Below are 26,347 nucleotides of genomic sequence, written 5' to 3'. Positions count from 1 at the left end.
ATTGAAATCAAATTTAAAAAGCAGTGCCTTATTGCACTGGCCATATTTCAGATGGTCCCCACCCACATGTGCCGAGTCGAATGACTGTCCCATGGGATGACAGTGCAGCAAGAGAACATTTTCATTATTGTAGAAAGTTCTGTTGGACACGGTTCCAGCCAGCCGCCCAGGGGGCCTTTCTGAGGCTCCCAAACGGCACCCAGCCGTTTGCTTTAAGTGTCTAACCCATGCGGGTAGAGCGAAGTCCTTACAGAGGCCCCAGTGTTGTCCGGATGTGGCCTCTGCCGGTCTCTCTAATGTCATTTCTCCCCATAGTTTCCCCTTAACTATTCTTTAGCCCCGCTGCCTTTGCCCTCTTTCTAAGATATATCTAGTTTGGTCCTGCCTCAGGGCTTTTGTATCAGCTATTCCCCAGGCTGCTGTAGATCTCTCTGGATCTTTCCCTCACCCCCTCCTGTTCTGTCCCAATGCCACCTCCTCCAGCAGGCCTGCTCTGATTTCCCACTCTAAAGTTGCTCTCCCCACCCCACCTCCCAGATACTCTCTGTCTTTCCACCCTTTGTTGTCTTCCCGGTGCTCATCACCCCCTGAAATCACCGGAAGTGTCTCCACTGGACTGTAAGCACTGCAGGCAGGCCTGTGTCCTCAGCTTCTGGAATTGTGCTCGGTATGTAGTGGGGACTCACGCAGTGTGTAAACATATGGATGTGTGGGTGTATCCTACTTAGGAAATTGAGGCTCAAGGCTGGGCTGTGACTGAGCTCACAGGGCTGGTAGGACAAGAAGCCGTTCCTCATCTTTCTAGGTCTTGTCTTTTGGGGCCTGTTTGATTAGAGCCATGTTGTCAGCTGGAGATGGGGATTTGGGAGGGGTTGTTTGCAGGAGGGTTGGGAGGAGGGACTGTCAGCAGGTTGGGCGGTTTCCCCAAGTGCAGGCAGAATGAGGTACTTCATGGGCAACGTTTGAAGCTGGGACCTGGAAGTGCCCACCTCTGCCATGGCCTTTTCTGGCCCTCCTGCCCTTTCCCTCTGTTTGCTTCTTTCTTCACTGGTGTCTATGGGAATTTCTGCCTGTAGGGGAGCTGACAGTGCAGAGACCTGGTAGGCTGTGTGCTACACAGTTGCCATAGCAAGTGGCAGATGCTATACCAGCCTGATTAGGCCTAAAGGGCACTTCTTGGTTTATCTTTGTATTAGGCATGGCTCCAGAGCTCAGCTGTGGTCCGAAGCTGCCTTTTGCCATGGGCCGGCTTGATTTTCCTCTGGACTGGTTTCATTGCCAGGCAGGCTTTTGGCTCCAGGGTCCAGGCTCACCTCCTCCCAGCAGAAAGGGGGCCACTGGGTCTTCTGTATTCCAGCAAAGGTGCCAGAGTTTGCTCTGATTGGGCTGGCTTTTATCACATGACTGACTGTGAACCAATCAGTGGCCAAGGGTGGGCTGTGCGGATTGGCCAGGCTGTATCACATGCTCAGCCCCTGGTTCAGTGAGTGTAGCCAGCACCCACATGGCAAGAGGTTGAAAGTAGGGGAGGGGCTTAATTGAAGCATAGGTTCCAGGAGATTGTGCATAGTAGGCAGCAGAAACAATATATCCATCCACTGCCAAGGGCTAGGCTTGAAAATTACACTGCCTCATCTTAGCACATGTGCCAAAAGAACTTCAGAAGTGCAAGGGAATTATATATGCATTATGTAAATACAATTTTTTTCTTTTATGTTGAAATAGACATGTATACAAGAAAGATACCCAACTGACACATGCACTTTTAAAGTCCACAAAGGGATGCAGAAAGAGAGCAGGAGTGATCCTCTCAGTCGCTGGCCTCACTTCCAGCACCACGGCATTACCTGCCGTGGTCTTTATCTAAATGGAGTCATAAAGCATATATTTCTTTTTCTCTATTTCTGGCTTCTTTCACCCATTTGCAAACTGGTGAAGTCTGCCCCCATTGTTGCGAGTGCTCTTTTCATTGCTGTATAGTATTTCAGTGGGACCGCACTTCCATTTCCTTACCTCTTTTACTGTTCATGGGCATCCAGTAAGGTTCTGCTCATTGATCATGACCCTAGTAGTGCTAGGAACGTTCTCATACATGTCTTTGGGTGCACTTGTGTGTGTATTTCTGTGGCATTTTATCTGAAGATAAGAAATACCCACTCATTTCACTTTCTGGGCCTTGAGGAGTTCTTGGACTCAGAACTGTCTCTCCTCCAACCTCCATGCTGTGTAAGGTCCTGAGACTTGTTCACTAGAACCCCTTAATTGTAATCCACGGTGATCCTGGGCAATTAGGTCTGGTTAGATGTGTCGTAAAGCCATAAATTAATTACCACTTATTACCTGGGCGTTGTCTCTCTCAATCTGTTTGGAAGTAAAATAGAAAAAACACATACATGCATACATGCTATTAAAAAACCAAGCAAGCTGAAGCAAGAGCAGGTGATGGCAAATTGGTCTAGCCCATCTCAGTCTCCCCGCAGCCTTGCAGGCATGATGGAGCTTGTTTTGAGGTTCATCATCTTCTAGGGCCTGGCTTAGTGACTGCTTCCCTTACCGAGGGGGAGGGGTTCCTCGTGTATTTGCTCTGTTGATCTCCTCTCACAGTAGAGATGGGAGAATGGGAAACAAGGTTTTTCAAATTGTGAAATGTTGTCCTTGGTGGTGCCTAAGACCTCAAAGATCCAAGGAGGCAGCTTTAAATAAAATTGACTTACATGGTACGAGGGGGGCTTCTTGGGTGGCTCAAGTGGTAAAGAACCCACCTGCCAATGCATGAGATGCAAGAGAGGAGGTTTCAGTCCTTGGCTCGGGAAGATCCCCTGGAGAAGGAAATGGCAACCTGCTCCAGTATTCTTGCCTGGAAAATCCCATGGACAGAGGAGCCTGGTGGGCTACAGTCCATGGGGTCACAAAGAGTCGGACACAACTGAGCATGTGTGTGCACGCGCGCACACACACCCACACAGACACAGTGAGATAGGGCTTCTGTTTTCCATCCTTTTTGTCCTCCTGATTATCTCCAGGGGAAAGTGTTGGTGCTAAGAGGGCTTGAGTGCCATTCTAACACTCATCTCTCCCTTTTGACAGAGAAAGAGCAAGTCTCACGGTGCCAGCCTCTTTTTTTTCGTGTAGGTAACAGTCTCTGGATAGAATCTACAGCATTCATTTGTTCACATTGTATTTATTCCTGGATTTATTTTCTAATTCCAGCAAGTGTTTACCAGTTATGCTTCGGATAGCAAGCGTCTTTAAAATATAGCTGTTGAAATAAAGCAATAGCAGCTGCTTCAAAGAAGCACATTATGTAACAGTGAAGGGGGTATCCGGATATGGCAACACATCAGAGAGACACTGGGAAGAATAAATTAATGTTGAGAAACTTGAAGGCAGTGGATGGAAAAGGACTCTGGGAAAAATGAAGTCAGACAGCAGTGAAATCCCAGCTTTTATTTTAAACTGGTGCTTGGCTTTGCTAAGAAAAGCAGAAAGAATCTAGACATTTGAGGTTGCCAGACACACATAAGCAGTAATGTGGGTCACCTGGCTGGCAGTCCATGGGCTGCTGGTTTTAGGGGAGGAGGCCTTTTGAGTTTTGGTCTTTCTCTTTTTCGTATCAAGGTGAAGTTCATGTAATATCCAGTTAACCATTTTAAAGTTCACGATTCAGTGACATTGAGAACATTCAAAATGTCGTGCAGCCTCCACCACAGTCCAGTTCCAGAGTATTCTCATCAGCCCCAGAGGAGCCCCTGTACCCCTTAGCACTCACTCCCCATCTTTCCTCTCCCCGGCCCCTGTCACCACCAGTCTGCTCTGACTCTGTGATTTGCCCATTCTTGACCATCACCAGTTTCTAAGAGAGGCTTATTCTTTTCCTCCTTGACTCATTGTCCATCAGGCTTGTTGTCTGTTGTCCTGAGCACATGAGGATGCCGTGGTGTTTGCCTCGCTTGGTCGGGTGATGGAGAGGTTCAGCTTCGGGTGTCTGGGTGTGAATTTCTCACTCGGAGGGACCCGAGTCAGTCTCTGTCCTCACACACTGGCGTCCATCCCACAGACCCGCTGCTGGGAGAGGAGGAACAGAGCAGGTGTGTCTTCTCCCGTCCCGAGGACATTAGGGAGACCTGAGGTGTGCACACCCGAACAGCTCTGATCATTGCATTGCCTGCAGAAGACAGTCCGGGCTGCTTGGCTTGGCAATCCAGAGGCCCTTCCTCTCACCCAAGTTCAAGTCTTTCTATCCTCAGTTCCCATCATTCCCTCCAGGCACTGTCTGCTCCATACGCACTGTGCATTTTCTCACCTCCTTGCATTGGCCCCTGCCATCCCCTCACCTGGAATGCCATCCCCTGACCTTCTCTGCCGGCGTCTTTGAGCCAGCATCTTCTCCTTGCCTTAATTTCTCCCCCTTTACCATTCTTACGGCGCTGAGCTTGTCCCTTGCTGGGTGGGTTCCAGTTCCTGGTGCCTCTTGGGTGCTTGGTAAATAATTACACACTGAGTGAGTTCTGTCTAGTTATTGTTGTTTGCATCTTGTCATCATCACGAGGTGGGTGCCCTGCGGGCAGTGGCTGTGTTTTCATCGCCTGTGCATCCCTTCACCCAGCTCAGGGCTTGACGTGAGCAGGTCTCTGGATGTGCAAACGTGCTGCCTTTGTCTGACACCCCCTCTCTGCCCCTTTGCTTTCCAGATGCACCCTTGTTTCTCTCCCATCCTCACTTCTACAACGCTGACCCAGTCCTGGCAGAGGCAGTGTCTGGCCTCCATCCTAACCCAAAAGAACATTCCTTGTTTCTGGACATCCACCCGGTGAGCCCCTGCCTGTCAGCCTTTGGGTGGGGGTGGGGGAGATTTCTGTTTGGTGCACACTCAACTTTCTCCTCTCCCCACCAGGCACCAGGCTGTTCCAGGGTGGGGGGGGATGGGAAGCCTGGGTTTCTTTGGCATTGATAGTTTCTAGGCTATCAAGTCATCAAAGTTTGCCCCGACTCCATAGTGCAAGGACTTTATTATCTCTTTATAAGGGAATTGTCTCTATAAAAAGATCATAACACAGTAAATTAATTAGGAATTATCAACCTGTAAATTAGCCAGAGGCAGCCCTCTGGCTGTGCCAACATGCCATAAAGATCTTTAGGTACCGACAAGAACCTGGAACGTCTTGCAGATAAACTGGGCTCTGGGGAATTTGTCCTGTGTGATGTTTTGTCTACAAACAGGGACCAGGAGGCTATCAGACCTGCACTTGTGACCCTCCCGTGGACATGTCTTTACCCTGTTGCTTCTTCTCTTAGGGCCTCCATTCACTGCAAATTTGCCCATTTGGACTTGGTGGCTTTATCATTAATTAAAAAAATTCTTTGGGTTTCTGTTTCTGGAGTGGACATTTGTGGTCTCCCCCCCCATAGGCCTTTTTGGAAGCTCTTCTTCTTGGTGCTTTTCCATGCTGTTTTCCTTGATACTACTCAGATTTTCTTAGCCACTGACTCAACTCACAGCCCCTAGCACTCCACCTTCTAGCTCTCTCTCTTTTGTTTTTTCACTGAAAATCCAGACTGGGAATTCCCTGGCTGTCCAGTGGTTAGGACTCCATGCTTTCGCTGCCGAGGGTGTGTCTTCAATCCCTAGCTGGGGAACGAAGATCCCGAAAATTATGTGGCTTGGCCAAATTAATAAAATAAAATAAATCTGGGTTAGTGAAGTCAGCCATGCTTGCACACATTTCACATTCATATTTCTAGAATGCTCATTATGCTATTATTATAGACATAATCCTATTCATTTAATTTTCACAATAATCAGAGAGGTGGGCATTGCTATTCCCATTTTACAGATGGGTAAACTGCAGCCCAAAGAGGTTAAGTGCTCCAACTAGTAAATGGGGTTCTTGTCCCCATCAGGGAAAGAGCTGTTCTGTCTTGTTAATTGCTTGAATTCTAGTGGTTAGCACAGAAGTACTTGTATTTCAGTAAACATGGGTTTGATTTACTGAGATCCTAGTGGTTGAGAGTGAGTAAGGGATAAGACTGACTTCAAACATAGGTCTTCTTTTTTAATTAAATTTTTTTTTATTATTTCAAAATGTTTTTTCTTTAAATCTGAGTATCATTTGCATATGTCTGTTTCTTAAAAAATTAATATGCTTTGTTTTTTGTTGTTGTTCTGTTTTTTGTTTGACTGCATGGGATCTTAGTTCCCATGACCAGGGATCAAACCCTTGCCCTCTGCAGTGGAAGTACAGAGTCTTAACCACTGAGCCTCCAGGGAAGTCCCTACTTTGTTTTTGTTTTTTTTTTTTTGTTTTTTAGATGAGTTTTAGGCCTGCAGATAAAGTGAGCAGGAAATACAGAGTTCCTAGACCTTGTTTTCCCCTGGCACGAAGTTTGTTACAGTTGATGAATGAATGTTATTATTAACTAAAGTCAGTAGCTTACATTACGCTTCACTCTGTGTTGTTCAGGTTTATGGGTTTTGACAAATGCATGATGACCTGTGTCCACCATTCAGTCTCCTGAGTGGCTTCACTGCCTTCGGAATCCTGTGTGTTCCATCCATTTATCCCCCGACTACCTTCTATTTTCACTCCCATCTAACCCTTGGCAGCAGCTGATCTTTTCTATCTCTATAGTTCTGCCTTTTCCAGAATGTCACATAGTTGGAACCATCGAGTATACAGCCTTTAAAAAAAAAAATTGAAGCATAATGAATATACCACGTTATTTAAGCAACAAGTGTTATAATGAATATACCACGTTATTTAAGCAACCAGTGTTATAATGAATATACCACATTATTTAAGCGACAAGTGTTATAATGAATATACCACATTATTTAAGCAACAAGTGTATATGATATGTGCTTGTGTCTGACTCTTTGCGGCCCCATGGAGTGTAGTCTGCCAGGCTCCTCTGTCCATGCGATTTCCCAGGCAAGAACATTGGAGTAGGTTCCCATTTCCTCCTCCAGGAGATCTTCCAGACCCAGGGATCAAACCTGGATCTTCTGCATTGGCAGGCAGATTCTCTACCACTGAGTCTCCTGGGAAGCCCCAGTATATAATACAGTGATTCACAATGTTTAAAGCTTATACTCCACTTATAGTTACTTAATTTAAAATATTGACTATATAAACAGGTCTTTTAATGCCCACTACCTTCTGTCCTGTATTAATATACAGTTGATGAAGTGGGTATTAATGAATTAAGTTGATCATAATTAATTAATATGATTCTATTACATGTCCTAGATTAAATTCAGTCTTTATTGTTAGACTTGTTAAGGCTTTTCCATATTGTCTTAAACTTTTAACCAGTTTTTAAAAGGTTTTTATTAGGGACTTCCCTGGTGGTCCTTTGGTTAAGGCTCTGCACTCCCAATGCAAGTGACACAGGTTTGATCCCTGGTCAGGGAACTGAGATCCCATGTGCCATGTGGTATGGCCAAAAGAAAAATACAAAGACTTTTATTAGAAAGCTAACAAATGGTTTTCCACTTTCTTTTTTAGTTCATTCGTTTCACTGCTTCTCTCTCTCCATTCCTTTCTTTCTCTCCGCTGACTTTTCTCTGTTCTCACTGGTGACTTTCATTTTAGTGTATGGACTTTCTTTTTCTCCGCCACAATGAGAAAGAAACAGTTAAGTCTGGGAGGCTGGAGAGGTGCAAACAGTTGTTTTGCAGCAGTGCATCAGCAGATGCAGAAGTAGGCTTCTCCTAGTTCTCATTTCAGGCCAGAGGCAGACAGGGAGAGGAAGTGGCCTCGGATTTGTTGATTTGGGGAGGATGAGCGTGGGGGTGGATCTGCTGATTTCTGATCTCATTAGTTTTGAAAACAGAATGTCTCCTGGAAGCGGCTACTCTGTTGCCTGTGTTTATGCTCCTGAAACCAGGGGAGGGAGACCCTTGACAGGTGTGGGCTCATGGGGCAAATTCTGTTCTCTGGGGTTGCGACGAGGGGGAGAGGCAGGGCTTTGCTCGAGAAGAGGTGGCCAGACAGCAGCTGGAGGGACAACCGGGGAGGGAAGGAGACACATTTCCTGGGGAAGGAAGTGGCCCGAGTAGAGACCCCAGCGTGTAGAGTCTGGAGAGCAGGATGTGTCGGGGTCTACAGGATCACCCTCAAGTGGGAGGATTTGCTGGAAGGACTCCCAGGACCCGGCAGGTAGTCACACTCACTTCTGTGATGAGTCACAGCGAAGGACAGAAAGCAGAGTCAGTAAAGGGGGCGGCACGTGCGGTGAAGGCTGCGGGAACCAGGCACAGGCTCCCAGAGCCTTCTCCTGGGGGGTCACACCGGGCAAACGTCGCTCCCCGTGTGAGGTGTCCTCAACCAGGGACGCCCAGTCAAGACTCAGCACCCAGGGTGTTTATTGTGGGCACCCTCTGCCTGGCATGGACTCCAGACTCCAGGAAAGAAAGCAGGTGTCAGCATAAACTAAACTGTTTTACAAACCCTCTAGGCCAGGGAGTCCCTCTTATCTGTCAGGGAGAGGTGGGAGCCCCCTGAAATCCAGGATCCCAGAGGCCAGACGGGGGCCACCATTCCAGGAGGGCAGCCTCAGGCCCACTGGATGAACGCTTTTTCAAACACGGGGGATCTTGCTCACATCCTGCCAGGTTCTCAAGTTCAAACTCTCCCCAGTCATGGGAGCGTGGCCTTTGGCCAGTTCCTCTGTGCCCTGGGGCCCCAGAAGACCTGAGGATGCCAGGCTACGCTGGAAGACAATGCCTGTTCCCACTGGTGTCTGTGATAACAACACAGCGTTTATGGCCCTGAGTGTGGCTGTCTTGCATCCCTGACTTTGCCCTTGCAGAAACCCTGTGAGGTGGGCAGAGCTGTCTCCACTTTTCAGATGAGAAAGAGTCTCAGCTGAGAAGCAGCAGTCTGTCCTCAAACCTAGGTTCCTTTCCATTCTCATTTCCTTTCTTTAAAAAAATTTATTTGGCTGCACTGGGTCTTAGGTGCATCATGTGGGATCCTTCATGGTACACAGATTGTCTAGTTGTGGCATGGGCTCAGTAACTGTGCCATGAAGGTTCAGTTGCCCCGAGGCCTGTGGGATCTTAGTTCCCCCACCAGCGATCAAACCCGTGTTGCCTGCATTGCAAGGCAGATGCTTAACCACTGGACCACCAGGAAAGTCCCTCCAGTCTCATTTCCTGACACCATTCTGGAACCACCTCCCTGGTTTTTGGTTCTAGATGTGTGTCACTTTATTGACTTACTACTTCAAAAACAAGATCTCATTAAAAAAAAAAAAAATCCTGCACAAAGGAAGCTTTCAAATTGGGAATTAAAAATTTCTCCAGGACTTCCCTGACCGTCCATTGATAAGACTCTGCACTTCTAATACAGGGGGCACAGGTTTGCTCTCTGGTCAGGGAACTAAGATCCCACAGGCTGCATGAGGTAGCCAAAAAAAAAAAATTCTCTCCAAATGGAGAGCTCACTGGCAGTCCAGTGGTTAGGACTCCACTCCTTTGCTGCGGTGGCCTGGGGTTCAATCTCTGGTCTGGGAGCTAAGATTCTGCAAGCTGTGCAGTGGAGCCAAAAAAACAAAAGGAAAAAATTTTTCTCTAAGAAGATTAACATAAAATTAAACACAAAGAAGAAATATCACTAAACTCTCTCTAAAATATCATCCCCTGCCCTTGGCATGAGCTCTGTTGAAATGGAGATTCCATGGAACTATATTTCAGAGGCACTAGGGACCAAGCAAGTTTCCCTGGTGGCTCAGTGGTAAAGAATCCTCCTGTCAATGCAGGAGAAGCGGGTTCGATCCCTGGGTTGGGAAGATTCCCCCGGAGAAGGAAATGGCAACCCACTCCAGTATTCTTGCCTGGACAGAGGACCCTGGTGGGCTGTGGTCCACGGGGTCACAGAGAGTTGGGCACGACTGAGCGAGTAAACAAGAGGGACCGGGCATGCTTCCCGAGTCAGACTGTCTCTTTCAGATGCTGGCAGGAGGGAATGGAGAGGGGTGGGTGATTGGAGAAGATAGGGACTTTATCAACATGCGAATCTATTTTATTTTATTTGGAGGCTGGAGGGAGGGGTAATGACTGAGAAATATCCTTCTGCACTCAGGAATGCATTCTCTGAGTGGAAAGATGGAAAGGATTATTTTTTCCTATCCAGAGAGAGTCTGGTTCCCTGGAGGGGATCCCGCAACGTTGTGGACATAAGAGCCATTTGGAGAATATGTATTTACCCATCAGCGGTTAGAGTGGGTAGAGGAGACCCCAGCAGATGGGCACTTTACCTGGGACATGCACCTTCTTGAACGGGACCAGGGAGAGGGGGATTAGAAGGGGTTCCCAGGGGTCCAGGAAGGGCTAGCCCCTCACTGCGCTTGTTGCTGCAGGTCACCGGAATCCCCATGAACTGCTCTGTGAAACTGCAGCTGAGCCTCTTCCTTAAGTCTGTGAAAGGCATCGGGTGAGTGGGGTCTTGGGGCCGGGGCTGCCTTGTGGTTGAGAGATTGGGATCTCAGGGAGACTCTGGCCTTGTTTTGGGGAACTCAAAGTCTGGGGAGGGATATGGCATCTGGTCCCTGCCTCTTGAACTCCTAAGGGGAATCTTAGCTCTGAGCTGAGTCCAGGCCACATCCTGACACCCCTGCCCTTTTGTCTGTTGACGTTTGTCCCCCCTGTTAGTCAGAATGTTCCGTCCAAGCTGTTTCTCCCTTGACAGAGTAGCAAAAATTAAATCGTGCCCAAACTGAGTGTTTGAAAATGGAAACTTGGCCAACAGCATTCTCTAGCGAGACCATTCACCTGAGGGAAGGAAGATTTTTTTTATTTTTTTAATTGGAGTGTAGTTGCCTTAAATGTTGTTTTGCTTCTGCTGTACAGCGAAGTGAATCAGCTGTATGTATACATTTACTCCCTCTTCCTTCGCTTTCTTTGCGGTGCGGGTCACCATGGAGCCCTGAGTAGAGTTCCCTGTGCTATCCAGCAGGTCCTCATCAGTCATCTGTTTTATACACAGTATCAATAGCATATGTCAGCCCCAAGCTCCCAGTCCATTCCAGCTCCCTTCCCTCCTTGGTGTCCATACATTTGTTCTCTAATGTCTGTGTCTCCATTTCTGCTTTTCAAATAGATTCATCTGTACCATCTTTTTAGATTCCATATATACGTGTTAATATACAACATTTGTTTTTCCCTTTCTGACTTACTTCATTGTGTGTGACTGTCTCTAGGCCCATCCACGTCTCTGCAAATGGCACAATTTCATTCCTTTTCATGACTGAGTAATATTCCACTATATATATGTGTGTGTGTGTGTGTGTGTGTGTGTATATCTTTATCCACATCTTCTTTATCCATTCTTCTGTTAATGGACATTTGGGTTGCTTCTGTGTCTTGGCTGTTGTAAATAGTGCTGCAGTGAACACTGGGGTGCATGTATCTTTTTGAATTATGCTTTTCTCTGGGTGTATGGCCAAGAGTGGGCTTGCTGGGTCATATGGTAGACAGGAGAAATTTTTTAAGTGCAAGTTTTCTTTTTCTTTTCTTTGTTTTTCCAGTAACAGCTTCATCAAGATTTAATTCACACAGTCTAAAACTCACCCTTTGAGAATGTACAGTACAGTAGGATATTCACAGAATTGGGCAACATTACCATAATCAATTTTGAAACATTCCATCAACCCACAAAAGAAACCCCACACCGTTAGCTGTCACTCCCCATTTCCCTCAGCCTCAGGCAACCCTTAATTTACTTCCCATTTTTATGGATTTACCCATTTTGGCCATCTTATGTGAATAGAGTTGTATAATATGTGACTGGCTTCTTTCACTTAACATGGTGTTCTCAAGGTTCATCCATGTTGTAGCAGGTGTCAGCACTTTAGTCCATTTTATTGCTGAATAATATGCCATTGTCTGGCAAGACCATGTTTTTATTCATCCACTGATGGACATTTGGGCTGTTTCTACTTTTTGGCCATTATGAATAATGCTCTTCTGAATCTTTAAAAAAGTTTATACATTTTGTTTTTGGCTGTGCTATGTCTTTCCTGTACTCAGAATTTCTCTAGTTGCAGTGGGCAGGGGCTGCTCTCTAGTTTTGCTGCACAGACTTCTCATTGAGGTGGCTTCCCTTGTTGTGGAGGACAGGCTCTAGGCGCACAGGCTCAGTAGTTGTGGTATACCGGCTTAGTTGTCCCTTGGCACGTGATGTCTTCCTGGACCAGGGATGGGACCTGGGTCCCCAGCATTGGCAGGCGGATTCTTAACCACTGAACCACCAGGGAAGTCCTGCTCTGAATATTTATGCCTGAGTATGTGGATGTATGTTTTCATTTCTCTTGGGTAGATATCTTACAGCTGAATTGCTGGGTTCTCTGGTGGCTCTACGTTTAACCGTTTGAGGAACTGTCAGACTGTTTTCCAGGGCGGCTGCACTGTTTCACACTCCCACCAGCTGCGTGGGAGGGTGCCAGCATCTCCACATCCTCGCCAACTCTTGTTATAACATCATTATAGAACAGAGCTGGTGGCTCAGATGGTAATGAATCTTGCCTGCAATGCTGGAGACCTGGGTTCGATCCCTGGCTTGGGACGATCTCCTGGAGTAGGAAATGGCAACTCACTCCAGTATTCTGGCCTGGAGAATTCCATGGACAGAGAGCCTGGCGGGCTACAGTCTACATACAGGCTTTGCCTGGATGGCAAAGAGTTGGACACAACTGAGCAGCTTTCACTCACTCATTCAGGATACAGCCGGGTGCGGGAGCGTGCTGATTGGTTGTTCTGTCAGGTTCTGTACTTAGTGTGTTTGAAATAGTTCCATTAAAAAAAAAAAAAAATCCCTCAGAAAGATTCCTGGGCTGCAGGAATGTGAGCATCTGTTTGGCTTTGTGAGATGTTTCTCAGCTGGAAAGAATAACACTTTGAGTGCACTGGGGATCATTTGTATAGCTCATCCACACTCCTCTGCTAGCTTTTTTTTTTTTAAATTCAATTAATCAGTTTTTATTTTTTTGGCTTTGCTAAGTCTTCGTTGCTGTCTCGTTGTGGTGCACGGGCTTCTCACTGCAGTCGCTTAGCTTGTTGTAGAGTTCAGGCTCTAGAGGGCAGGCTCAGTAGTGGTGGTGTGCTGGCTTAGATGCTCGACGGCAAGTGGAATGTTCCCGACCAGGGATTGAACCTGTGTCCCCTGCTTTGGCAGGTGGACTCTTAACCACTGGACTGCCAGGGAAGCCCAAGCTTTCCATCTTTACCTTTTGAGTCTGCTCAGAGAATTTGTTCCTGAAGTGTTTGCGGCTGGTGAAGCAGCGCCACGTGGGCCTTAGGCGTCTGCTGCTCAAGCTGGAGTTCCGGAGGGCCCCCCATCACTCGATGCCTGGTCTGCTAACTTCATGCTCAGGGCGGGCAGGTGACTAGGACAGAGGAGCCGGACAGGCTGGGTGGGGACGGGCCAAGGGCCAGTCTCTGTTGAGCACCAGGGGCCTCGGGCTCAGTGTGGCCACATCCGATGCATTTGCAAATGCAGGTTTCAGAATCTGGATTTTAACACCTGCTTTCTCAGTTTCACCTGTTGGGAGTTCATTCTGATTGTTGACAAATATTGCCCAAGCCAGCAGTCTCTCTGGGTGGCTGGATTCTGCCTGTTGGCGGCCACACACTGCTACTTTGATCTCTCTGAGCCTCTGTGTCCCCAGCTGTTCAGAACTGCCGTGGGCTGGGGTGATGGTCTCAAAGATGGTGTTTATCAACATCCCTGAGGGCTATTGAGGAACCCGTGTGGGAAAAGTCTAGAAACACAGCTGTTCCAGAAACAGAGCCATCTAGCTGTGACTTCTCTGAGGAACTTCTGTGGTGTTTGCTCACAAGATAGAGGCACGAGGGTTGCACAGTCTGTGCATTTAATTTACATCAGTTCTTACAAACTCCAATTAAAGAGGCCAAAGTGAAGGGGGAGGCCCCCCCGCCCCCGTATTTCTAGAATGTTTTCCATGTCTGTCTCCTCTGTAGGTGATACTGTGTAAATTCATTTCATTACCCAGCACTCTACTTAATAAGTGATCTTTGAGAATTGTGATTGAGGATTTGGGCCTTTTGTGCTGACTCTAGTGCCTGTCCCCCAAGTGGGTTCCATCTCCCCTCCAGCTGTGCCTTCTTTAAGCAGACCCAGGAATGTGAAGTTATGGAATATTTGTTTGTTCTATTGTTTGCTGGCATTTAACAGCTGCATGCTCAGTCGCTAGGTCATGTCTGACTCTTTAGGACGCTGTGGACTGTAATCTTCCAGGTTCCTCTGTGCATGCAATTTTCCAGGCAAGAGTACTGGAATGTATTGCCATTTCCTCTTCCAGGGGATCTTCTCAAGCCAAGGGTTGAACCCGTGTCTCCTGAGTCTCCTGAACTGGCAGGCAGATTCTTTACCATGGAACCACCACCTGGGAAGCCATTTAACAACTAGACAACAGTGATAAACACTGAACACTTTTTTATGCTGGGCATTTTTCATGTATCCACATTCAGTCGTCACTAGAGCCCTGTGAGAAATTCATTGTAATCCCCATTTTTCAGAGGAGGCACAGAGAGGGTAAGGAGCATGCCCAAGGTCACACAGCTTGTTGGTAACTGACTGTGTCAGGGGTTCCCAGGACCACTCTCAGTTTCAATGATTTGCTGGGAAGACTCAGCTGTGATTTATTACATAGAAAATATTCAAAACATAACCAGCAAAGGGGACAGGCTCACAGGGTGAAGTCTGGGGGAACCAGACAGAGGCTTCTAGAGCCCTCTCTTGGGGGAGTCACACAGGACATGCTTCCTCCTCCCAGTGATGACTTGTGATATGTGTGAAGTGTCCCCTACCAGGGATGCCCAGTAGAAACTCTCCCCCGGGGATGTTTACTGGGGGCTGGTCATGTCAGTGCTTTCTGCCTGGTATGCACCCAGATTCCAGACTCCCTGAAGGAAAGCAGGGGGTCAGCATCAACCGCCTTGTTAGCTGGGTACATTGCCATCCTGAGTAAAACTGGCATTCTGTTTCAAAGAGGAAGAAATGGACATCAGCTAGGTCCCTGGCAGCACCCACCACATAGAAGACATGAAGTTTTCATTTAAAAAGATATTGTCGGATTGTCAGGTTGCTTCCTGTCAGGAGATACCCATTCCTCAAGATCACGCCGATCTAGTCGTTGTAGAATCACAGGTCCAGAGCTGTCTGACATGAGGCACCGCAACAGAACTTCTCACTTGCTTGATCTCCCTTATTTCCAGACAAACTGGGAACATCCAGCCAGTGGTCCTGCCGCTAATGTGGTTCGAAGAGGTAAGACTGCCTCCCTCTCCCTGGGTACCAGGTTCCTGTGGTCGTGGTCTGATGGCTCAGTGAGGAGCTGATGTGGGCATCTGAGGCAGGAGGCTGTGTGTGGTGGGGAGGCGGGGCTGGCTAGCTGGACTCTGTGATGCAGAGCAGTCTATTAGAAATTTCGCCCTCTCCAGGCACGTTATGTCAGTTATGCCACTGGACTGAAAGGCTCAGTTGAGATGAGGAAGACCAAAGCTGCCTGAAATTGTAAAGTCCCTGGTCAGCGTATAAAATAATTTTGCTAATGCATGTGACCACTTCTCCAAAGATGAAGGGAAGTTCATTTTCACTGTGTCGGCTTTTTATTGAACTTCCTTTTCTCCCAGCTTTTCAAGATTCCTTCTAGCTTAGTTCATTTTAATTCAGGGTGAGCTAACAGCCAGAACAGCCAGATTCCAAATGTCAAATTCACTTCCTGCTCACATCACAGTCTGATGGAGAGGGGAGGTGGAGCTGTGCTCCATGCAGACATTTGGGGACATCTGGGCTCCTTCCATCGTTTGGTTCTGACCTTTCGGAGATCCTCAGAATCCATTTCCGTTCAGTAAATTGGCAAAGAGATGGAGAGAATCACGTGGGAGCCAGGCGTGGAAATTGTGATGTCCTTGTGCCCACATCCCATTGGCCAGAAGAAGTCACGTGGGCCTGCCTAGCTGCAAGGGAGTCTGGGAAATGTAGTCCTGTTGTGTGACCCTGGAGGACATAGAGGCTGGCCTAATGGCATGCTTTGGCCAGTGGACTTGGGATGGGGAAGGGATGGAGTGGCATCTGCACCCTCAGCTCATAGTATGTGGCCCTAGTCCATCTGTTTGTCCTTCTTCCCCAGAGCGGTGCAATGGAGGGTGAGACCCTTCAGACATTCTATACCCAGCTGGTGTTGATGCCCAAAGTGCTGCAGTATGCCCAGTATGTGCTCCTTGCCCTGGGCTGCATCCTACTGCTCATCCCCATCATCTACCAAATCCGGAGTCAAGTAAGTAGTGGTCAGAGCATGGCCTGGGCTGCGTGGTCCCTTGCCTGCTTGGGGGATGGAGGGGCTCAAATCAGATCCCCCAACTGTCCCTTCCTGCTGTGCCCATGGACACAGCCTGCACCCTCAGCCTGCACCCACTTGGAGCAGCAGTCCTAGGTCTCTACTTGGGCTGGGGAGCCATCCATCACTGCATCCTTGCCTCTCCTGCATCTTCTGTTACCACTTCTCTGCCTGTTTTGGGAGGCTTGGGGGCCCAACTTTGGAGGGACTGCAGTGGTTTTGGATCATCAGACCTGGTACTCGAATGGTTTGTTCATCCAGTCAGCAGCTGCTGGCTGCCAGGTTCTGGCAGGTACAGAGCATACAACGGTGAATAAGACAGTTCCTGTTGATGGGTGTGCGGGGACCAGCATTCTAGTTGGAAAGACAGGTGGGAGTCAAGTAACTAAACAGAAGAGACAATTTCACCCATGATAAAGATGATAGAGAATGTGATAGGCTCAGGGCAGTGCTGTCCAGGACAGATACAACACAGCCAGATGTGTGATTTTAAATTTAAATGTTCTAATAGCCACGTTAGGTAAAAGGGAATTAATTTCAATCATGTCTTTTATTTAACCTGGATATATCCAAAAGATTACCATTTCTATCTGCAATCAATATAAAAAAATTAAGTATTTTTGCATTATGTTTTTGAGTGAAGTCTTTGGAATCGGTGTGTATTTGACACTTAACAGCAGATCTTGATTGGGACTCACCCCATTTCAAAGCCTCCACAGCCACATTTGGCTGCTAGACTGGGCACCACAGTGTCCAGGGAGGTGGGGGACAACGATAGTGATAATGTTAGAAAAGGTTTCTTTGAAGAGGTTGAATTTAGGCTTAGAGGTGAATGCTCAGCGCAGAGTCATGGAAAGAGTGCTGCAGGTGGAGGAATGGCCAGTGCAAAGGCCCTGAGGCAGGGATGGGCGGGTCTGTATTGGAGGATCCTGCCGCAGTGGGTTGGCTGGAGGGAATGGACGTAGGGGCGGCAGGGGAGGTGGTATCTCAGAGGCAGAGGGAGGTCATGCCTGGCCCTATAACTCGGGAGGAGCAGCTTGGAACTGATTCCAAGGGATGACTGGAAGCTTTTAACTCATTATTGACCGGGGAATATTTGCAGAAACAAATACCTGTAGAAGGTGATTTTTATTTTGGCCAGCCAAAAATTAATTCTGTTATTTCACTGTGTGCAGGTTATTGCATTCAATTGTTACCCCTGACACACCTGTAAAGGATTCTCATTTTCATGAGATGTTGTCTTCAACTCACTCCTCTGTAGAAACAAAGGAGCGTTCTCTAGCATCATGAGTTCTATTTTCACTTTCCACATCAGAATCAAGCACTAAGGTTTTTTGTCTCTTTGTTGGTCTAATATTCACATTGTCTGAATCAGAACTATGTTCTGAAGAACTGTCATCTTCTGAGATACTAGTATATATGTTGCTCAGACATTCAGAGAAAGTATCTGCCTAAAATTCACCAAAAAATTCTTCTTCACTCAAAATTTCACAATGTGTCATTTTTGGGAAAATTTTACGTTTATAATACAAGATTGGAACAAAAACCTTAATGGAGCAAAACGTGAATGATGATGACAATCATAAGTTGTATAATGAGCCCTTGATCAATTTTAAGCTCTAACAACTTCACCTGGTGATATTAATTGTATTCACATGTGTTAATTCACTCTCTAAAAACATGTGGATACGTCTCTGGTCAATAATGGGTTTAAGGCGAGGGGTGACTGAGTTGGTTGACATGTGGCAGCTATTAATAGGTCTTCCCATGAGAGAGCAGGAGCAGGGGGACCAGTGAGGAGGCCCAGGTGAGCTCGGATACTGGCTTGGACCAGAATGGGAGCAGGTATTCAGGAACAAGAGCCCTGAAGAATCAGTCCAGGGCCATCTGCCATTCAAAGTCAGGAAGAACATTGGGGGACAACAAATACCCCCCTTTCTTTTTTTTTTCTTCCTTGGTCTTTTTTTTTTTCCCTGCCTTGCAGCAGGGCATGCAGGCTCTTAGTTCCCCAACCAGGGATTGAACCTGTGCCCCCTGCAGTGGAAGCACATAGTCTTAACCTCTGGACTGCCATGCAAGTCCCAATGAAAACCCCTTCTTGATTTGGCATCATTCATTAATTCATTCATGGCATTCACTGACACTTTCACAGCTTATTTTGAAGGGACACTGCACAGTTAGGGGGGTACAGACATAAATAGGTTGTGAGGTCTAGAGACCAGGGGGCATTATGCAGGTTACTGCCGTCACATGGTGACAGGGGCCCCCGGGGCAGAGGACTTGGGTGAGTAGCTAGCTGGTAGACAGGGGACAGCACTCAGTGGCACAGTCTTGCAAGGCCGTATTGAATCCATGAACCAGAAACCCCCCCTTTGGGGCCCCCCACTCCAAGTTTTCCTGGAGCCCCAGGCCTGGGCCTTGGAGGGGGGTTGCCCAGCTTCCCTGCTGCCCCCTCGGGCCACCTGCAACACCAGCTTTCTTGCTTTAGCTTTGGTAAACAGCCTTTTCTCTTTTGCCTTTTACTCGGAGGCAGATTGCATGCTTGCTTGCTTGTTGGTAGCTGGGGCGATGATAAACCTTTCCAGGCTCTTAACCTGGGCTTTCAGACCTTTATCACCATTTCCCTTCCAAATTCCCCAACCTTCGGGGGAAAAGGTTTGCACTGATGTGAGGGTACCAGGGCCTCTGGTGTCTTGAGCCCCTGATGAACGTTGGGGACCCAATCCTCTGTCACTGCCCCAGCCAGAGCAGAAGGAACTCCCTACGGTGTTTGGAATGAATTATGCTGGGAGGACAGAGGGGACCAGAGGCCCTAGCCCCCAGTCTGTGGATGACTCCCCAGGCCCAGCATCACCGTGGGTTTCCAGGAGTGAAGACATACACAGCCACACGTGGGCAGGGGGTGGGGGTGAGGTGGGCGGGTCCAGGGGAAGCAGCTGGTGAGGGCCGGGGCCAGACAACCCCGCCGTCTGTCCCCTCTGTCTCTCTCCTAATGGTCCATCAGAAGGGGAAGGGGGAGGAGACTGAGGATGCAGGATGTCAACACTTCCCTGCTTCACCCCCCATCCTTGTCCCCCAAGTCCCATAAGATTATTGATCGTTTCTATTAATGATGGTGAGGCTCCCTCCCTGCAGGTTGTACTGGAGGCCCAATCAATGAAATTTATCCCATTATGTATTTTGAACAGAGGAGCCTGGCAGGCTACAGTCTATGAGGTCACAAAGAGCTGGACACAGCTGAATGACAAATACATGTATTTTTTGGTTTAGCAAGGGTTAGGCCTTTTGTATTTTTATATATTTCCCCTGGGAGAAAAAAAAAAAAAAAGAATGGCACATCATTAAACTCAACATATTTTAATTTCTCTTCAAAGACATTTTTTTTGTTCAAGTCATTCTTGAAAAAAAAATTATTTTAAACAGAAACACCTCTGTTTCTGGTCTATTTAAAATGCCACCTGCTAGCTCAGTCAGTACAGCATGAAATTCTTCACATGCCACTTGCTCACGTCTCTGAGTCTAGGCTGAGCCACCTCGCGCACCATGGCCCATCGCCACTCCTCAACTTGGCCTAAATTTTCAGGCCGACAGACCCTTTTTAGTTTGCCCATCTGATCAAATATGTTTCCTGAAGATGCCGGTGTATCTGTCTTCGGTGAAGGGCACTATCACTTCCCAGATCTCCCAACTGCAGTCATTCATGGTGGTTGGACGCGAAAGTTCTGTACCCCACCCCCTGCTTGTTGAAGAACCCTGCAAATTGAAGAACCCTATAAAAACCATGTGTGTTCAGCTGGAACGGCAACTATAAATTAGCTTGGTTATCTTCTAGGAGAAATGCTATTTATTTTGGATTAGTTTTAAAAAGGGCTCAAAGGATAAGGAGGCCGTTCAGGCCTATTCTGAATTCCTGATGACATCAGCTCCCAAGGGGACTGTACTGCAAGAAGCAAGACTGTAGGTGGGTACCAGGTAATGCCCCCGCCCCACCCCCGCCTCCTCCCGTAGTGAGTAGAACTCTGGCACCTCGAAACGCTTTGGATCTTATACATCTCTTCAGCCTGCACTTCACCTGTCTACAGATTGAAAATATGTACTTGTATACTTTGCTGTCTTCTTAACATTCTGAGTGATCCCAGGCGTGGTAGGGGACGGAGGGCGACTAGTGGGCTGGTGTCTTATTTTCAAGGTTGTCTTAAAAAGGCAGGATCAAGGTTTAGGTCAGCCGCTTCTCAGACTTCCGGTGCAATAGACTCTTCTGGGGAAGTCTGCTAAAAATGAAGATCTGAGGACATTCTTCTAAACCTCCTGAAATAGAATCACGGACAGGCCCCGGGAATGTGTTATTTTAATCCCATGGTGACTCAGTGGTAAAGAATCCGCCTGCCAGTGCAGGAGACGTGGGCTTGATCCCTGGGTTGGGAAGATCCCCCGAAGAAGGAAATGGCAACCTGCTCCAGCATTCTTGCCTGGGAAATCCCATGGACAGAGGAGCCTGGTGGGCTACCGTCCACGGGGTCGCAAAGAGTTGGATACAACTGAGTGCACACGCACCAAGGGGATTATGAGTAGATTGGTCTATTTATTTTTGGCTGCACCCTGCGGAGTGTAGGATCTTAGTTCCCCAACCAGAAATCGACCCCACGTCCCCTGCGTTGGAAGCGTGGAGTCTTGGCCTCTGGACTGCCAGGGAAGTCCCTGATATAGATTGGTTTAAGTGAATCTGGCATGACTGACCAAGAAAGAAACAATTTAGGCATCACCTGGGTACCCACTATATATCCAGAACTCAGTCTGAGGGAAGGGTTGCCAGATTGAGCAAAAACAAACCAAAAAAACTCCCAAGAAATGACAGCAGCAAAGAGGTGCTCAGTTAAATGTGAATTTCAGGTAAACAGCGAATGATTTTTTGCCTAAGTGTGTCCCATGCAGTTGTCAGGACACGCTTATACTGAAAACCTGTTTGTTGGTTACCTGAAATTCACATTTAGCCAGCTGCCCTCCCTGCATCTGACAACCTACCTACAGGAGAAGTAGGCTGGTGCCTTGTGGGTTCACCTTCCTCTGGGTTGTGTTCCTTTAGGTCTGAGGTCTTGGGAGAGCCAAGTCCAGCCAAGGGAGGTGACAGGCAGCGCTCTGAGCCCTACTGTTGGGGTTTGGGCAGCAGTGAGTCAGTCACACTATGGCTGTGCCTCTGATCATAGCTGTTATTTTGGTTTCTGAAAAATGTGCCGCCCTCGCCAGCTTCTGGGGCTGTGCCTGCTCGGGTTTAAATAGCTTTCTTGAGAGCTAAAGCCTGAGGACGAGTCGACAGCCCTTCTCTTTGGGGCCAGTTGGCTGCTCCAGTTTGCTTCGACTGCCAGGGTTGGAGGAGGAGGGAAAACGGAACACGCCAAGTGCTGGGCGTGGGTGTGTTTGCTGGCAGGCGCCGCCAGTCCCTGCAAGGAGCAGAAGGGAGGGACAGCTGTGTCCCCAACTAGACTCTGGGGGGCTCCTCCTGCCGATCTGGGGATAAGAGAGCCTGGCCACGTCAGGGCTTAGTGTTAAGGGGGTGTCCTCCTGAGTTTGGGAGCAGGACATCCTAGCCAGAGATGGGTACCCCGCTTTCCTTCCTGTCTCCCAGAATTCCTCTGAGATGCCTTCTTAGGTACAGTTTGGCCCCTTGGATACCCCTCCCCCATCCAGCCAAGATTCCCTTCTGCAGAAACTTGTTTGCTGTTCTGGGAGTGTAAGGGTAAGGTCTTCCTAGAAGGGGGTTATTGGCTTTTAGCACAGATAGAACTGGTGATCTGTGAGGTCTCAGCCCCGTGGTTATGCCTCCCTGGATGCAGCCAGGATATCCTGCCTACTGCTCCCTCCCCCCTCCAAAAAAAACCCCCACAAAACACTGTAGTCTCCTCTTGACTTTACCAACAGAATTCAAGCTTCAAGTTATCAGGGAAGGCTTTTTTTTTTTTTTTTTTTAATCTTTTGGCCACACCACACAGCATGTGGGATCTTAGTTCCCCAACCAGGGATTGAACCTGCGCTCCCTACATTGGCAGCGTGGAGTCTTGTGGACCACCAGGGAAGTCCCAGAGAAGTTTTTGATTAAAGAGATTCTATTGCCTTGCCTTCTGGAAGGCTCAGCCCAGATGAGACCCCTATCCCCAGTCATGTGTACTTGGGGAAGGCAGTGTCCTATTGGTGCTGGTTTAGGAGACCAGGCAGGCACTTGAGAAGTTGCCAGTGGTCCAGAAGACCTAGAATCCCTTCAGGGAAGCCTCTAACCTGTTTTGAACACCTAGGGGAGATCCCACACCTTGCCTTGCACTTGGGCATGGGGTGGGCTTGAGGAGCTGCTAGCCCAGAAAGATGTCTTTATGTGAGTAAGAAAAAGACAGCCCCTCTGTGCAGACGTGGCCTGCTTTAGGACCGAAGGTTTAGAACACAGAATACAGCCCATGTATAGCCCCCTTGGCTGAGTGCCTTTGTGCAGTGATCAACCTGGACAACTGTACTAGGCAGCCCTGCAGGGACATGTTCCTGGATCTTTCTTACCTTCTCATGAGTCTCATTAATTCCAAGTCCTCATTCCACAGTTAAAGGACAGTGTTAGGGAACAGGAGGAGGAGGAATCTGTCTCAGGTTCTGGTTCCTTGAGGGTTTGTTACATGTGTCTTTCTTGGAGAAGCAGTTTCCCCTTTGCACTTTTTTTTTTAAATTTTAATTGGAGGCTAGTTACTGTACAATATTGTGGTGGTTTTTGCCATACATTCACATGAATCAGCCATGGGTGTACGTGTGTTCCCCATCCTGACCCTCCCTCCCACCTCCCTCCCCATCCCATCCCTCAAGTTCATCCCAGTGCACCAGCCCTGAGCACCCTGCCTCATGCATCGAACCTGGACTGGCGATCTATTTCACATATGATAATATACATGTTTCAATGCTATTCTCTCAAATCGTCCTACCCTCGCCTTCTCCCACAGAGTCCAACAATCTGTTCATTACATCTGTGTCTCTTTTGCTGTCTCGCATATAGGGTCATCGTTACCATCTTTCTAAATTCCATATATATGCGTTAATATACTGTATTGGTGTTTTTCTTTCTGACTTACTTTGCTTTGTATAATAGGCTCCAGTTTCATCCGTCTCATTAGAACTGATCACTTTTGAGCGAGGCTGTCTGCAGTCGTAGCTCTTTGGGTCCACATTGCTGAGAATATGCCCCCCGCCCACCGCCCTGACTGTCACCTGCTGCCTGCATGTGAGGGTGTGGGTCAGCAGTGGGCACTGGTCTTGCTCTGACACCCCTGCCCCCCCCACCTCCCCTCCTCACTCCTGGCTGGAATGTGGCTCAGTCTGGGTAGCCTGAGATCAGTCCCACAGGAGAGGCAGGAGTTTCACCTTCCGCTTGTCCTGCCCAGAGTGGAGTTTGATTTTTCCCCACCCCACAGTGAAGCAGACCTCTGGGCTTTGTGAGCACGGTCCAAGCAGGCAGGGGTTTTTGGGGTTTTCCAGCCACAGCTGCTGGGCAAGAAGGCATCTCTCTCCATTTTCAAGGGGAATGAAGATAGAGGGCTTAGGGGATGAAAAGTTACCCCCAGTTTTTATTGTCACAGCTTACCTTAAATTTTCTTTTTGTTGGAGTATGATTGTTTTACAGTGTTGTGCCAGCCTGTGCTGCACAACCAAGTGGGTCATCTGTGTGCATGCGTATATCCCCTCCCTCTTGAGCCTCTCTCCCACACCCCATCTCACCGTCTGGGTCATCCCAGAGCCCCGAACTGAGGTTTCTCTGTTCTACAGCAGCTTCCCACTAGCTATGTTTTACATATGGCAGTGCCCACATGTCAGTCCTAATTTCCCAGCTCGGCCCACCCTCCCCTTCCCCTGGGTCCACATGTCCGTTCTCTACATCTGCTTCTCTATTCTTGCCCTGCAAATAGGTTCATCTGTTCCATTTTTTTCCCTAGATTCTACACACATGCGTTCATATACGATGTTTGTTTTTCTTTCTCTGACTCACTTCACTCTGTATAACCAACTCTAGGCCCATCCATGTCTCTTTAATTTCATTAAATTTCCTTAAATTGTGAAATTAAAAAAAAAAAAAGTAAAGCTAGATGAACTACCCTGAGTTCCCTCTTACCCAGACTCAACCTCAATTGTTCACATCTTGTCCTAGTTCTCCTTTTCACTGTGTGCCCTTTGCCCCCACCCCACCAAGCCCCACAGCCCTCCCCCTATCCCGAGACAACCATTTCTAGGAATTTGGTATGTGCCTGCTTTCCCCCTCTAAATCTGTATCCATGAGCAGTAGATCAGTTTTTGAAACGTTGTCTCTGGAGGACATGCTACATGAGTCACTCTGCGGCCGATTTTCCCTTTCTCAATTTTCTGTTTGTGAGAGCTATGTAGGTTGACTACCACCTTGCGACTCTGTTTTAGATGCATTATGATATCAGTGGACATTTAGGTGCTTTCCAGTTTTCCTGTGTCGACAGTATTGCTTATATAAGCCCTGAACTCCTTGCTCTGCCCTTCTCTCTCTATTAGGCGAGTCCCTTTGGACCTCAGTTTCCCCATCTCTAAAATGGGATGAGAGCAGGGCGGGATGGTGTTTCATGAGATGGGGAGACCCTTGCAGTTGCGACCCAGGAGTCTGTAGGTCACTCCAGTCTTTTCTCATTTCGAGCCTGATTGGTGGGGGCTGCTGATGGGACTCCCAGGGGGGGTTTCCATGCTGTTGGAGGATGTGCAGGGGCGGGGCGGGGTGTGGGCGGGGCTTGGCATGGGCGGGGCTTGGTGGCCGGCCTTAGTGATGCAGCGCGCCTTGCCTTTTCTCCACAGGGTTCCAAAGATGCCATCAGCCAGCCCAGTCTGGCCACTCAGCCAGACCAGCTTCCCAGCCCCTACACCCCGCTTCTTCAGGACTCACTCAGTGGACAGCCCACCAGTCCCAAAGTCTGAGCCCCCACCTCCTGCACATTGCACGCACGCACACACACACACACATACACACGCATGCCCCTGGCACGTGTCCACACGAGTGCACAGGTGTGTGCAGACACTCAGGGATGGAGCCGCTGCTGAGAGACTTGGGGGAAAGACTGGTCAACAAGGACTGTTCTGGAAACTTCTCTCCACGTAATCCACAGGCCTGACCATAGGTGCTATGGGCACGGGGTCCCCTAGCCCAGGCCCTTAATAACTCACGTCACCTCTCTCCAGCGGTCCGCTCCATCTGTCTTGAAACACTGCAGCCCCTTTCTGGTGGCTCACCCAGGCAGGACAGGGCGTTTACCCTGAGAGGCCGCCACTGTCCCCAAATCCAGCCCAGGAGTGCTGACTTCCTGTGCCCGAACCTGGTGGGCAAGGTTTTGTGGTTCAGCACCCAGCCCGGACCAGAGCTGTAGCCACTGGACTCCCATCTGGGCCTCAGAAATGGAGATGCATCGTAAACCCCCCGCAGGATCATGGGTTTGGGTGTCCAGGTCCCTTCCCTCCAGCCTAAACTGACATCATCCTGTATACTGAGCCAGTCACTTCCTGGCTGGGGTGGCGGAAGGCTGTGCCCTGAGCTGCCCGCCACCAAGGTCTGCAGCTATCAGGTGCCAGGGCAGAGGTAGAGAGGCTCCGGGACGTCAGCCTGGGTGTCTGGTCAGGAGACCCATCCGTCTGGGACTCCTGGTCTCTGGGACAAGCAAGCCTCTGTCTCTTTTCTACTGGAAGAAAAACTGAATATCATCTTTTAAAAAATAATTCATCATTGAAGTAATAAACCTTTTTAAAAAGTGATCGCCTGAGTCTGTAACAGCCTGTTTGTGGGAGGCTGGGTTGGGGGTGGGGTGCGGTTCCTTGGGAAGTTCTAGGCTCTTCTCGCGTGCTAAGCCACTTCGGTTGTGTCCGACTCTGTGTGATCCTATGGACTGTGGCCTGCCAGGCTCCTCTGTCCATGGGGCTTCCCAGGCAAGAATACTGGAGCGGCTTGCCATTTCCT

At 48.4% G+C, this 26,347-nt stretch overlaps 1 protein-coding gene across 5 annotated transcripts in view; it reads left to right on the top strand.

The window, feature by feature from the left end:
• Positions 1 to 26,145, top strand: part of SCARB1 (scavenger receptor class B member 1) — a 92,891-nt gene extending 66,746 nt beyond the window's left edge. For 2 of the 5 annotated variants that reach the window (XM_043442543.1, XM_043442576.1), the window contains 5 exons: positions 4,692 to 4,810; positions 10,363 to 10,436; positions 15,239 to 15,290; positions 16,156 to 16,302; positions 19,997 to 20,188. In XM_043442543.1, coding sequence (XP_043298478.1) covers positions 4,692 to 4,810; positions 10,363 to 10,436; positions 15,239 to 15,290; positions 16,156 to 16,302; positions 19,997 to 20,173 — 569 coding nt within the window. In that variant the 3' untranslated portion in view covers positions 20,174 to 20,188. The other 3 variants (XM_043442559.1, XM_043442552.1, XM_043442567.1) reach the window with 3 other exon arrangements.
• The last annotated feature ends 202 nt before the right edge of the window (positions 26,146 to 26,347 follow it).

This window comes from Cervus canadensis, chromosome 1 (assembly GCF_019320065.1).
Source record: "Cervus canadensis isolate Bull #8, Minnesota chromosome 1, ASM1932006v1, whole genome shotgun sequence".
NCBI classification, from domain to species: domain Eukaryota; kingdom Metazoa; phylum Chordata; class Mammalia; order Artiodactyla; family Cervidae; genus Cervus; species Cervus canadensis.
This window is presented reverse-complemented; position numbering and strand designations above follow the sequence as displayed.